At 43.0% G+C, this 15187-nt stretch overlaps 1 protein-coding gene and 1 long non-coding RNA gene across 2 annotated transcripts; both read right to left on the reverse strand.

Annotated features, from left to right (window-relative positions):
• Positions 1-711: 711 nt before the first annotated feature.
• On the reverse strand, positions 712-3958 carry SKIDA1 (SKI/DACH domain containing 1). Its single transcript, XM_067562350.1, has one exon. It carries the CDS (start codon positions 3888-3890, stop codon positions 1350-1352), a length of 2541 nt encoding a protein of 846 aa, XP_067418451.1. The 5' UTR covers positions 3891-3958; the 3' UTR covers positions 712-1349.
• Positions 3959-8286: 4328 nt separating this feature from the next.
• Positions 8287-12184, reverse strand: LOC137162479 (uncharacterized). Its single transcript, XR_010922371.1, has 2 exons — positions 11758-12184; positions 8287-9111 (listed from the first exon to the last, which is right to left on the reverse strand). It is a non-coding gene; the product is annotated as an uncharacterized lncRNA (long non-coding RNA).
• Between the last annotated feature and the right edge of the window lie 3003 nt (positions 12185-15187).

Consider the following 15187-nt stretch of genomic DNA (forward strand, 5'->3'; position numbering starts at 1 on the left):
AATAAAAACCTGAAACTTTCAAATGAAGAGGAAATCATGGACAACTCTGTAATAAGTCGAAGTGTATGAAATCAGGAATTTTTAAACAGTGTTTTTAATTGAAAATAAAGCTAAAGCATGCTTTTCAACAGTGCAAATTTTCATAATTTTGATTTACTGCTTCCATCATCACAACATATTACACCAGCATGTCTTATCGAGGGCTAGACTCTAGAAGTCTGCCTGTTAAACTATTTCGATATTAAGTGCAAATATAGATAATTGCCTCTGATTGTCACGTGCAGTAGAAATGCTCCTGCTACATAGATAGGATGGTATTGCAAAACTCAATTTTCAAGAGATGCGGATAAAACAGTGAAGTTGTACTATGGTTTAAATGCCTGAGTTTTGGTGCCAAAAAGCTATGAATACCATGGTATTCTCATTTTGTGTATTCTTTCCACTTATGGCCTCACGTTTCACTTTCTGTGTTGTATTTACTGCTTTGCTATTTCCTCCATCGAGTGTGAGAGGTTAGACTATAAATTGTACTGCTATACAGGCAAATATTTTAGTTGCTTTGCAAGTTTGTAAGGGGCATGTTCAGACCACAACTTAAGTATGACATTAGTGGGTAACAGTAACCTTATTTAAGACTTTTTGGTTGAAACAAAAAGTCTTTCCAATTGCAAAGAGTGACTGTACAAGTAAAAAGACACCCTTTACCAAAAATAGAATTCCAGATTTATTTACTAGTTTTTAGATGAGGCAGCTTTTCCAGTGCTCCAGCTGTACTCAAACACCAACCTTTCCAAACCATAGAAAAATTAGTAAGTGCAACTGCTCTTGGAAAAAGAGACCCCTATCTCGAAAACAAAGCTCCCGAAAAGTAGAGACTGCTGCCACATTGAATTATAGTGAACCCTTACTGTGCAACCATGTAACTTAACAAACTTTAACTGAATTAACAGTTAGACTTCCATTTTCGAAATCTAGTGCATAAATTTAATGGCTCATTCTAATATTTATTATTCAACCTTTTGACATTTATTTGTAGCAGTTGAATTGAGGTACCGGTGCATTATTAGCATTTAAACAGTAAAGTGTTCCAGCTCTACCATAATAACTGAGTTTAAGTTGAGTCTTTAGCCTGAAGTACTCTGTGGAATGTAAAAAAATACCCAGACAAACAAACAAACAAAAACGGTAATGAAAAAGAAAATAGTAATCCGATTTCTATCTTCACAATGTGATAAAACAGGACTCCAAAAGTGTGTAAAGCATTAATGGGCTTGTACAAACCATCCTGTAGAGTTTAAAACAAAAGAAAGGTAAAGGTGGTTCAAGAAAATATTTTCCAAACTATTTTACTAATTAAATTTCCTGAATTTGTGGCTAGGTGGAAGAGGTATTGCAGAACCGCCCAACTGCCATTTCCATACAGGATGGGCCTTGTGAGGTGGTTGGGAATCCTTAGTGGTGTTTAAGGAATAAGCTGGCAACAAATCCCCATCATTGCCAATAATTAGTGACGGTGGACAGGGAAAATTTGCCATGAAATTAAACGGCCTTTTCACTGCTGATGCTACATTGCTGGCTACCCTTTTGCGTCTATTGGTAACTGTAAAATCATCCAGTGTTCCTTCATGTGTCTCAATTTTACCTGTGGGACGTGGGCTTCTAGCTGATTTCAAATTTGGTTTGACTGGAGGAGTCTGCAGTACAGGTCGCTTGCCCAGAACCAATGTCCTGTAATTTTTTCTCACCCTCGCTCCAAATTTATACTCCCCATCCTCAGGTTTTGGAGTACCTAAAGTGCATGAAAGGACCTGACTCTGAGTCCGCGTGTTTAAGGAAGTGTGGGGTTCTTTCTCAGTGCATGCAGAATCTTCCTTGGCTGTTAATAAAACGTCCTGGTTATTACTCTCAGTCACGCCGTTAAACTCATGCTTAGTATCATTGCACTCACACTTTAGCTTATGGTTTGAAAGGTCAGGTTCATATTCTTCATTCGTACTGCTATCCTCTATTTTGATTTTAATATTGTGCAGGAATGGCAATGCCTTATTGCCTGGATCAGGGCACTCAAGCTCAGCTGCTGCTGTTGTAGGAGCAGCATCCACCTCACGATCCGTTTGTAAAGAGGGTAAATCCGTGGCAAATTCAATACAATGAAGGATTTTGGAATCTTCCTCTGAATTTGCGGCTGTTGATGAAGAATCATTATTTAAGAACCTAGCAGCTATTGTATTGTTATCTCCACAGTGTGTAGTTGTTGCTTGAAGGCATTTCCTTGCCTCTCTGAGTATTCTTTGTTGTGGAAATGCATTGTTTGTCTTTGGGCTAGGTGAAGAGGCCCCCTTTGCAGCACAGTTAATTGTTAGGTCAGTACTCTTTACATGACTGGAAAACTCAGGGTGTGGGAATGTGATCTCCGATACCCTATCATCCCTTATCTCAGCAAAACAACTCCCAAGGCTGCTGGAGCAGCACACTGGCGGGGCTTTGGATGCCCAGCTTTGATGACTCCATTCCTCTGGCAATTCCGATTTGACACCACACTGAGCACTTTTGAGCTCGGGAAGCCTGCCGGCCTCCTCGAAATCAGGCGATTTGGTGGTGGCGGCCGTGGCCAAATGATACAAGAAGTTGGCCTGGGCCACGCTGGGGGGGTTGCAGAAACTGGTTCGCCTGAAGCGGATGCTTTGCACCGAGACCTGGCTGGAAACCGAGCTGGAGTCGGAGTCTGAGGTCGTATCCTCCTCTTCGGAGCTGACCTCGCTGGAGTCCGAGACGCCGCTGCCCTCCTCCTCGTCGTCTTCCTCCTCCTCCTCCTCCTCCGAGGACACGGAGTTACTGGTGCTGGACAGGCTGGAGCCGAAGTCCGAGTCGTTGGCCGCATGGTCGGAGTACGAGCTGGACTCCGAGTCGCTGCTGTAGTTCTCGGGGAAGCTGCCCAGCTGCTGCGGCTGCTGTTGAGAAGTGCAAAAGCCATTGACGAGGTGAAATCTCTCCACGCAAGCGGCCGTGCCTGCTGCAGCTCCTTTCGGCTTGCAGGACCTGGGCACGATCAGGAGCCTCCTGGCGCTGCTGGGGGTGTTTAATAAACAGTCCTTCGGGGCGGCCTCACACGGCCTTTTCCTTTTGTATCTGTAAGTCAAACCCACAGGGCTCCCTGCCGCAGCCGCCGCTAACTTGGTCTGAGCAATGGCGGCGGCGGACTGGTAATAATAAGCAGCGGCAGCAGCCGGGTGCTTGCTGCAAAGGACGCTGCGAAAATAGGGGGGATCCGAGTGAAAGGTGACATAGTTGCCCACGATCGGGGCAGTTTCATAGTTTAAAGGGGGTTTGCAAGGCGATCGAGCGATTTCTGGGTAGCTGTGACCAGTGTATTTACTAAAAATGTGAGGTAGATCAGATGCCGGTAGCAAGCCTGTGTCTCCGGGACTCAAAGCTTTTCTTCTAATTGGCAGAGGCTGAGCAGATTCATTCAAACCCAGCCAAAGTTTGTTCTCTTTCCAAAAGCTGGAATAGGGGTCGGTGCATGTGTGCTCCGGTTGGAGATCTTTTGTTGACAATGCCCGGCTTATTTTCCTCCTTTTTGTCTTAAGGACTCGTTCAGTTTTGCAAGAAGTGTAAAGAGCTTCTACGTCCTCTCTGGATATCAGTGTGCATTTGGCTGCATGGAAAGCGATGGAATTGATGGCTTTGAGTTTCCTCAACTCCTCCAGGTCGCAGTGATGCTTTTTTACTTTCAAATGATCCATTCGCTTGTGCACTGTAGTTCTCGGGATGTTTTTGAGCAGGTCTGTAAAAACCTGGGAGAGTGCAAACATTTGCTTTCCTTTAATGATGAGGTAGCCGAGCCTCACGCCATCCACCTCTTCAAAACCTGACTTCAAGTCTCCCATTTCGTGAATTAAATTATTCCCAGCATTTGCAGAAAGAAAGAAAAAAAAAAAAAAAAAAAAAGCCACACACACAATCCTCAGCCAGATGCTGTATTTTTCTCAAGGCATCCTGCTAATAAAATAACAAAGACTGTTATTCCCGGTTAATGGAGTGCCAAACTTTAGACGAAATTAGACAAAAAAATACCATGTGAAACTACAATCAATAGGTTGGGTTTTTTTTGTTTTTGTTTTGTTTTGTTTGAAAATCAGGTTTGCCAAAGTGTTTCTCTAAGTTGCTGTTGAAGATCAGTACCTGTTCCCTTTCATTCCCTGCTTTTCCATTGGAGAACTATGATAATGGAATGTGAAGGGAGGAAGAGAAAAGAAATGCAGCTGCTATTCCCGCCGCTGCTTTAGCTACAAATAAAATGACAGAGTGAAGTGAGCTCGTCCGGAGACACCTTCATCAATTAATTCCCCTAAAGCCAACGCTGATTGGACACTCCTGACAGGTGATGCAATAAAAATTGATATTCCACCCCTTCCCCCCCAAAAAAATCTCCCACTAATTAGCATACCCTTACATTGACAAGACCCCTCCCAAAGTAAATAATACAGTTAGTATATAAATCTTTCTATTAAACAATCTGAGCACAAATACACTCAGACCTCTCAGGCTTCATCGCTAGCTACCGATGTAGGATTTGTATGGGTTTTTTTTAATCGTCATTTCATATATATATATATATAGTTAGACTATTTTGGACGAATGCTGCTATTTTGTGCATTATGTGAATATAAAGGACATACATTAGTATCATATCGAGAGAAAAGACTTTGATAACGTAATAATTTTAAACTGATATTTTATTCTGCCTTATGTGAAAAATGAAGCTTAGCGAAAATGTGCAGAATAGTCTGGTATTTCCCTTTTTGAAGCTCCAGAGTTAAATGCTCTTATTAGAAACCGAGAAGGAATACTTACGTTTTCGAGTTTCTCTTGATTTTCCTCTTCTATTTAATTGTCGTTCTACAGCCAATGACTAAGTTTGTTTTTTGCTGCCTGCATATCAAGGTTTCCAGCACCGTAATACTGTAACTCTTTAGTTGAAATTCTGTCTGTAATATTGGGGGAGGGGAAGGAGGACGTGGGCTCACGTCAGACCCATAACAAAGCATAGATAAGCCAGAAATGTATACACTTTTCACAATTAATCGTGCTGGATCACAAACTGTAATGTCCTAGTCCCAGTGTCCACGTCAAGATTCTTGTGTGCTGGCTGCTTCCAGCAAAGAAAAGAGAATGTAAAATATCCAAGGTGCTTCCAGAGGCTTTACGTAATAACAAAAAAAGTGCTGGCACACGATATAGAATACTGCAATGGTCCAGGATACTTCTGGTTTGCAGTTAGCACTTTCAGTTTGGAGTAGACCTTCTGCAGACTTTAGATGTTCCATATAGACCAACCCTTTTAAAAACCATTTTGAAAAAGCAGCATGAAGGTTTAACTTCTTCTCAGTGACGTTAAAATACTTCAGTGTCAGGCACAATGATTTCGAAAATGTTGCAGTGTTATCAAACCTCTTCCTTCGTGCGTTAAAATGATGTTTGCGGTTTTCATGTCAAACGCTGCAAAAATAACTATCCACCTATAATCAGTTTTCAACTGGAAAACTGGATATAACACAAGCACTTATATATAGCAGTAGTTCACTGCATATCCAAAATTAGACATTCCGTGTGATTAAGAAAACATCTCAGATTTCTGGGACTAATTTTTTTCCCTTCTAATTCAAAAGTTCCATTATCCACTCTATAGATTGGCAATATGGTGAGTGGAGCTCATACTACGCCATCAGGTGTAGCTGGAATAAATACAAGAATCGCTTTTTAAAAAATAACGTTCGGTAGTTTTGCATTACTAGGTAAAATGCACACAACCTCCCAATTTCTAGGAATTCTGGAGAGAACTAAGAATTTAAAGAAGTGCATCCGGAAATTAAGGAAGTCTATTTAGCAGAGTCTGTTATTCAGAAGGCTGAGATTTGAAAAGCCACCCCTAGACTACTGTTGCTCTCTGCACAGATGTAATCGCCGCTCTTCAACTTAATCAATGTGTGTACAAACCACGTCTAGTTCTTCCTTTTGAAATCTAAGGATAGTATTCCCATCCAAGAAACCAGAGCTACAGCAAATTACATTTTGTCCCTTGAATGAGAAAAGGATCATTGAATGGATCTCGTGATATTTCAGCCTTTAAACGTAACCAAGAGGCGGCAGTGAACAATGCCTCGTCACAGCTAATACCATCCACAGAGTTAAGCCTTCTTTTGCTTTGCATCTGGATTTATCAGCGTACATTTTCCTTTCTCACTTGCGTAAGAGACATCATGTTATATTCTCTAGCTCAAAGCAAAGTTTCGAGGGAAAACAGCTGCTGGCGTTAACATGAAATAATCGTAGTCTTTCTAGAGCTAGGAACAATAAGGTCGTTTAAAAATTCCTCCTGATGCACTTATATGCTGCTCGCACCCCCCACCCCCACCCTACTATTCTCCTCCCCCTGTTTTAAGGTTAAAGCTGTGGAGTCGAACAGTAAAGAAACGGTAAACTCAGAGAAAGCTTTAAAAGGAGACATTACAAAGGTGGACTGAAAAAGTCATTTCGTCATTTCTTTGCCAGGTAGTTTAGTTGTTATCGCTCCTGTTTAAATCTCCTCCCTCCCCTTCATACACACACACACACGCACACACAACTACTACCACTACAACTACAGATGACAGTCTGGCAATGTGAGCCAGCAACTATTTTTTAAATGCATGCTTTTTTGTTTGTTTAATACTGGCACTATCAAATGTTTTTAACTAGTAGCAGTTATTTGCCAAACCTTCACCACCCCCTCGCCTCCCCCCCCCCCCCCCCGAAAGGTACAGCCATTAGCTTCTGTCTGTAGTCGGAGCCAAATGTTGAAGGGGGGGAAGAGAGGTCTTAGAAAAATCTCTCTCTCTGTCTCTCTCACACACTATGATAGATCGATCGATCGATCGATAGATAGATATGCACACACTTTCAATTGCATATCTTTCTCCACATCACACACAGCGTCTTTTGTTTCTTTAACTTCTCCACATTTTTGTGCAGAATGAAACAAGCTGCTTGCTTATGGCCATCAGCACTCTCCGTGTTTCCGGATCTTCTTCAGAAACACTGGGGCTAGATCACGATAAAGAGAGCTGGTAGAGGCCCTTGCGCGCGCGCGCGCGCGCACACATACACACGCATACAATAAAGGCAGGGGACTTTAAACTGGATTTGCACCGACACTGAGGATTGTGATAAATAGCTACGAACATTTATGGTTTAGATTATTGATATGAAAGATAGCCAAAATAATGGAAATGAAAAATGAAAGGTGTTTGTTCAGTTATATTAAAACTTATGCAATAATTTACTCCGTGTGTTGTGTGCCCGCGCAGGTCCATAGGTATATTTCTTTGGTAATTTTGTTGATCACCTCCTCCTCACAAAGTCAAAGATGAACACGATTCAAAAGATGGATGTTTGCCTCACATTTTTTCTGAACTGAAGGTCCAAGAATGCCCATTTTGCCAACTATACATACATGCAACTATATATAGTTGTGATAGGCACATTATCAATCAAATTAACTCCTTTACACATAACGTGCAATCTGTGATCTACATCTCCAGTGAGATAATATTTCAGTTCTGAAGCTGTCTGGCCAAAGGATAAACCTATTAGAAAATAAAAAGAAAAATAATTTTCATAATATAGTACTGTAGACCTATTCCCATTTATCATAGATTACGTTCAGTTTTGAAAAATTGTGTTAAAATATATAAGCTTGCAGAAAACGTTTAAATATAGTGTTTCAGAAAGTATGTATATAACATTTTAAAATGCCTTTTTATGTTATGTTTTGATGCGTTTTCATTGTATGATTGTGTTTAAATACCACTGTAATTCAGCCTGACCTCTTCCTTCTTGAGCAAAGTAATACACACACCATTTCTTTAAATGTTTAGCTGGGAAATACAACAGTAATTTACATCAGTAGTTTTACTAAGGAAGAGAATTCTTTTTCCTAAAGGGTCATGTACATTTTCATTCGAGGCTTGTCACATTATTGGAGTATTACTATTATTACTTAGTATTATTTTTAGGGATGGACCAGTCTTCAGGTACTGACAACATTAAATAAACGCTTTATTTTCACGAGCTTGTATGCAGAAATATATAATTTGAATGAGAAATAACCTTATTCACCGATTTTAGATACACTTGCATATTGTGTTCAAAGGTGATACAAACAGAACAGATGATATCAAAGGAGTCCCGTACCAGGATCAAAGATACTAGGATCCTTCTGCTATTTTAAAGAACCAAATGTGACTTCAGTACTTAAAATGTGCTGTAAATTCTAATATGTCAAAAATAAGAATGTGTAACCAAATTACACATTACAAATTAATTTGGAAACCAAAGTACCCAAATATGTGGGTCAATTAATTGCCAGCTGATAGTTTAAAAAAAAAATCATGACAATTTATCAAACATAACATCAGGACTGAGTTATTTCCTTGTAAACAAAGCGACAATGTATAATTCTGTTCAGCATTTTTTAAAGTTTTATTTTTCCATGTGGATGTATCACTTAAACACTAGAAATTTTTGGAATTCAGTAAAATCACAAAATAACACAACAGATGCTGTTAATCTTGTTCTTTTAAAATACAGGTTTTAACGTGATTTTTTGGATACATACTATATGCCATGTTGTCTACTGACCCATAATCAATATGCAGTGACCTTATACCCTTTTTTTGCCCCTTGACCCATCCTGAATTCAATGCAGCCTTTATAAATTTTCAAATCCTTGGATGTAAAGGGGATTTGGGGAAGCTTTGTTCTGAAAGATTCCTAAAATGTGCATTTTTAATTAGACAAAGGTAAAGCAATAAACATTGGGGAAGAAGATGATTTCTTATATACAGGTGAACAACAGTCATATCTATATTCAAGAACTATGTCCCAGAAAACATATTCTACAAGCTGAAAAGCAATTACAAACACAGGAGATCAGAAGGTTATGGATTGCACCAAATTAGCAATGTGGCACAAATCACTTTCATGACGTAAGGGATGGCCAGGCCACAATCTTCCGGCGCTCCTCATCTCCAAGGACTGTGGGGATTCTGGTGACCCGGGGAGAGGAGACTGGAGAGAGAGAAAGAGAGAGAGAGATTTAATCTGAAGCTACAGGCACATTCCCTTATCTCTCTTGCTATCAGCCAGTTTAAAGGACACCATAATTATGATGGTGATAAAACAATGCCTGCTTATGTGTGCTGAATAAATAAAGAATGTTTACAGCTCAAGAATGTTTCAATTCCAATTAAACGCTATCAAAGAAAGGCTACTTCCTCTCAACCAGCCCCTATTTACCTTGTTTGTTGCAATATTTTCCTATGAAATACAAACCTTCCAGAATGCCATTAAGGACAAGTTGGTGATGAAAGAATAGACAGAACACACACTTCCAATCTCACAATGTATTTGGACCCCCTAAGCTTTTATTTGTTTATTTTGCAATGGTCATCTGCTTGGAGATGCAGTGGTAAAAGGCACCTAGTGTCCAGCTACAACCACAGGAGGAAGGAATTGGGCGGAATTAATGCAGCACCCATGAGCGATAGAAGAAGGTGGGGGAGGGGGGTAGAAAAGAGATGGGGATGGCTGTTGTCTCCTGGTTCCGATCCCCGACCAGAACCCAGAGGAGTTTGGTCTCCAAGCAGCCCTGGCTGGTTTCCTCTGCATCTGAGAGCCCTGGATACAGGAAGCTGAAAATTCATCCCCCATCTACTAAGACATAAGAATAATTTAAAATATTCATTGTATCAGGAAATCTCATCATAATCAGATTAAAACGAGGTTTGGGGGAGTATTGGCTGTGAGGCTGGGTACTAAACATTGATTGAATTACAAAGAAATCAGAAAACTGGTTCTTTTTGTATGTTTTAGAGTAACATAGTAAAATGAAAACCAATCATTTTGCCATGGGAGATACTTTTTAAAGCCATGATTCTCCATTATGTTTTAGAGAACACACTTCTGTCAGATAACATTGTAATTTAAACTTTATATCCCGTATTTCTACATAGTGTTCTTATCTTTTAAAAACCCATGAATTACAAATGCTGTGGAATACAGTGCTGCAGATTGTAGTTTACCTTAATTTGCCTTTTAGCTCATGTAGTCTAAAAGAGCAACACTGCTAAATTTAAACTTCTTAAATTAAATGTTCATGGGTGAAATATTTATTTCTAATTCCTTGGATCAGAATGTAGTGGAAAAAGCCGAGGGTATTTACAGGTTTGCTAGATAGTTGCAGGCCCTTTCCTTTTTGAAAGTTTAGACCTCCAATGCCCTCGATTCTACTGGCAGAATTAGGATGGACTTGGAGGGTCCTAAACGTGACCATTCACTAAGGCGGGGGGCTACAGCTTGCAACAACGTGCTCGGCAACTTAATCTTACGCTAAAAGAGGCAGAGAGCGAAAAATAATGGAATACAAACTCTCCCGATATTTGTAGTCACTCCTAAGGTGGATTGTATATGTGAAGGCTGATGGGAAGGTCTGGTTTTTGGAGCAAAAAGGAGAGAAGGTAAGCGTTTGTCCTTGTATCCGCCAGTTCGTGGAGAAACAATGAAAGAACAAAGGGAACCACTTCTCCATTCGAACACTTTACATTTTCTTCCTCCATTTCAAACTTATTGTGAGGGGCTGAGGGTGGACTCGCTTAACTTTGCGTTTAGAAGGTGTGTAGAAGGGTTTGGGTTTAAGAAATGATTAGAAAGTTGCGCGACAATTTAAATAAAATCCTGTTTACTGTTAAAGATTCTCACAATAGCAGCAGCAGCAGCGGCCACGTTTAAGCAGAAGTTGTTAATTTCATGGATCTAAACTCATCAGATAGGTTTTCTTGGCGGGGGGAACTAAGAGCGATCAAAGTTTAGTTTGTATGAGCGTGGATAGGGACCTTTCTTGGGATTTCAGTGATCTCCAAAGACAGAACTATAGTTTGTGGGGCTTTTTTAAAAAAACCCATCCCTATAAAGACTGTTTTAAAATGTGTTCCCAGTAATGATCTCCGTGCTGATTAGTGAAGAAGGGAAACGGGTAAAAACATACAATTTCGTACAAATAAAGCAAATAAATTGCAGCAAGGATAGAGACAGTGGGGGTGGGGGTGTATGCAAACAAATATAATTCTCTTTGGCTGAGCAGCAAAACTCTCGCATTTTTGCCAGTCGGTGTTGGTAGCAAACCCCTGCACAGGACATAATTATATTGAGCTGCCACACTGGGTGGGGTTGTGGTGGAGACAAACACCTTCCCTCCCTCCTCCACCCCGAAAGCAAAAGCACGCGGATCAGACAGAGGAGACATAGCTCCAAAGTAGCACAGAGATTTCCTAAGCGGCAGCCTCCGTTGCACTCCCTGCCCTCTTGCAGTGGAGACACGCTTGGTGTTTATATTCCTGCTTTGCCGTATTGTCAGGGACACCGGCATGGGAGGAGAGAGAGGAAAACAACCCCGACTTGTTGTTAAGCAAATTTAATGCATTGTTGGCAGCCTCTCCCTCTGAAAAAAAAAGTTGGGGGTGTGAAGTGCAAGGAGCCCCCTGGAATGTGCGTCCACATAACAATGTACAACGCTGCGAGCGAGCGAGCGCTCCTGCTCCCTCCATTCACGTGGGCGCAGAGCGCCGGGGGCTCCCGGCCGCTGACCTTTCACCCTCTCCCCTCCCCTTCCCCCTTCTTCTCTCCGCGTTTCCTTTTGCCGCTCAGGCACTGTCTTACCCACAATTCCTCACGCCGGCCGCGTCCCTGCCGAGCTCGAGCCTGTCGTAATCACCCACCTCCCGCTCGCAAGTGTGGGCTCCGGCGGCAGGCACTCTCTCACACACACACACTGTCACCCAGACTAGAGCCCGGCCGGGCGGCGGCGAGGAGTCGGAGTCAGCCCCGGCTCCGGCCCCAGCAGCAGCAGCAGCCTCCTGCACACAGAGCCCGGGGCAGGTCCTCAGGAGGGCGGTGCTGCTGCCTAGATGAGTTTGGAGAGGGCCCCTGTGGAGGCAGCGGGATTTGGGGTTCTCCTGCCATGGCCCCAAGCCAGAGTAGTAGCAGCCGCCTATAAGAGCTGGGGCGGGGAGCCGGCGAGGCACTCTACGGAAGCATGGTGCCCCCACGAGTTTAAAGCGGACACGTGGAATTGGCCCGATTTAAAGCAGCCCCATCATGGCCCCGAATAGCATGTTGGGAGCCTCAGCCTAGAAAACATTTGGTTCAATGACTGGAACGGCATGTAGAGGCAGCAGGGTTTGGGACAGCCCGTCGTGCTTAAACAGCAGTTAACCCCTACCGGGTGGAATAGCTCTACGGACGGAGTTTAAAGGGGTTTATACATGTGCTTGGAACAGGAACTGGAGTATCTCTTGTCTTCCCACGCCGAAGAGAGCCCCTCTAGACTGCAACATAATGGGAGATGGAGGGCAAACTCCAGAGAGAGGGAAGATTATTCCAATGAGTTTAAAGTCATTACACACATGGAGAGGGGGCCAAGATCAGGGACAGTGCCCAAAATAGCAGCTTTCTAGAAGACAACAGGAGGGAAAGAGGGCAATTTCCAGAGAAAAAAATAATTTAAAAACGGAGCGTGTGTGTGTGTGTGTGTGTGTGTGTGGCGGGAGGTGCGGGGGGGGGGGGGGGGGAATTGGGGGAAAGCTTGTGGCAGAACTTGGACTGCCCCTGCGGCGAAATAATTGATGAACACGAAGTGGAGGGGAAGAAAGATTTTTTTTTTTTTTTTTTGCCTTTACAGAATATGGTAGATAAGGAGTTCAGGCCGAACAGAAAGAGGGGGAATCGTTCACATCGACTGAGAGGAATTGTATACTTACATACGTGCCTATGAGGAGAAATATAGGCAGGAAGAGTGGGACTGTTGCCTGTTGAATATTTTTGGCAAACATGAATGTCTCAAATTTTAAAGTACCTTGTCTTGAGCTTTACGGAAATAGGTGTAGAATCAAATGTGACATTAATCAACCCACCCAAATATAAACGTTTATCAGTGAAACTATAATGTGTAATTATTTAAATCAAGTCACGATTTCTCCCAGCATCATGTAAAGCCCCCTCACACCTCATTTTTTTTGCGCGGAGTTTTGCCCCAAGTGCTGATCTCTTTCCATTATTTAATGTTTTAACATACCAGAGACAAACATCTGATTTGTTATAAGAAGATTTTAACTAACAAAATACAGGAGATAAAGAGGATTAAAACATATTTGATTATAACCCCACCTCCTAATACAAATCAGATTAAAAAGCAACATGTTTTGCTACATTTTTTGTAATAAACCCCTCACTCAAATAATGAGTGTTGGTTTGGTACGTTTTCTGGTTCGTGTGTGGAATGTTTGAAGCTAACATACAAAGTTAAAGTGAGAAAGAGCCTGCCGATTAAAACGTAATTACATGGAAATTGCCGCCCTCCCCCCCACTCAAAAGAAACAGATTTAGGATGACTAAAATGTGAAGAATGGATGTTAGAAGTCTCGTAGAAGCAGTATTTAGTTGGGAGAAGGGTCATATCTGCAACACCTAATGATTTTCACTGTGAGGAAGGAGTTACAGCAGAAAACCGAGCGAGGTTCGGCAAGACTGCAGAGAGGAAAGGGGCTGGTTCAATAAGGCTGTTTTGGATGAGAGGGTCGATGGGCTTCGGCAAGCTGGACTGAGCGAGTGAGGAAGGAAAGCTCAAAATGCTCCCGCGAACGGCTGGGCTACCTCGATTCAGCAGGGCTGCGTTCGAGTGAATGATTGTGGGGTGGGGGGACGTTGAGGCGAGCTGCAGCGAGTGTTTTAGTGGAGCAGGCAGTCTGCAGAGTGAAATAGCCAGGTTTGGGAAGGCTTCAGTGAATGTCAACTTTTCAGAAAGGAAATTAAGATGATATAGAACATTCAAATGGACGATACTGGAGAGGGTATGTCTCCTCTATTTCCCTTCCCCTTTGTATCCTTTATCTTGATTCCCCCACTTTCCCTCTTCCTCCTGCCAGTTACCGCAGCGTGGAAGAGGATTTGGGGGTCAGGGAGGAGAACAATGCTGACCAGTCTGATGTACAGCACTGTCCCTTGAAGGGAAGAAGGAAGCACAGCAGCATGTGGGTTGAATGCAGTGCTTCCTCCTCTCCTGCTGGCAGTGCTCATGCTATGTGAGGAAATAAGCAGAATTGAGGCCAGCTGGCAGAAGGTCAATCAGTGGCAACAAGTGGAGTTGGCAGGATCCTTGCGGGTCAGCCTAATTGGAACCCTGAACCCAGGCTAGGGTCTGGAGAACAGTTGGCTGCAGGCCAGCTAAATAATCTCCCACTCTTCTTCTAAAACACTTTACACTGAGGGTGAGCAGCTGACCGAGTAACTCTGTGGGTGTCCTCAATAAAATGAAGGCGAACTCATAGGCTTGTGCGTTGGTCAAGAAGGCTAGCAGAAGACTGCAGTGAGTGGGCGGGCTTGGGAAGGCAAGAGGGCGAGTAGAGGGGGAGGGGGGGGAAGGCAGGTTGACACTAACAGTCAGAGGGTGGGGTGGACTCATGGAGGCGGCAGCAAGGGCCATCATGGAGAGACTGCAGACTGGGAGTGGGGCGGGCTCCTGAAGAGAGCAGTTAGTGAGGAAGAAAAGGGGCTGCAGTGAGCGAGTGGGGCTGGCTACAACAACAACCGTTGAGGCAGGAAATGCAAGCAGGCAGGCTTGGGGAAGGTTGCTGCTGCAGTGAGCGCGCGGGTTAGGCAGCCTGGAGACGGTGCAGTGAATGGGTGGCTCGGGTGGATGGGCTCGAGAGGCTGCAGTGAGTGAGAGGAAGTGTAATTTGGGCTCCTTTTCCTCCAGCCGCTCCATTGTTCACAGGCCGCCTTCTTCGCGCTGTTTTCAGCGGGCTGGGTTTGTCCTGCCAGAGCGAGGCAAGGCGACGAGCTCACGCTGCACAGCATTTTATGTTAGCTCCAAACACAGTTGGGTTATGGCGCAAGTTTGCATTATCCTCCTCAGCAGCTCAGGGGTTTCCAACAGGACAACTGGTAAATAAGTAGGAAGGACTATTTAAAAGTGCTATTCACTAAGGGATGCTCCAGTGAGGCTGTAACTTACATGGTACACAAAAGGTAAAAACCCCACCGTAGGGCTGGATTTATACATAAAAAGAACATGTTTTGAGTGGATTTCAGA

This window comes from Emydura macquarii, unplaced genomic scaffold, assembly GCF_026122565.2.
Source record: "Emydura macquarii macquarii isolate MOO-44397 ecotype Brisbane River unplaced genomic scaffold, CSIRO-AGI_Emac_v2 contig_2422, whole genome shotgun sequence".
Taxonomy (NCBI): domain Eukaryota; kingdom Metazoa; phylum Chordata; order Testudines; family Chelidae; genus Emydura; species Emydura macquarii.

Excerpts from the sequence above, each read along its gene's own strand:
- SKIDA1 (XM_067562350.1), bottom strand. The coding sequence starts at position 3,890 with ATGGGAGACTTGAAGTCAGGTTTTGAAGAGGTGGATGGCGTGAGGCTC.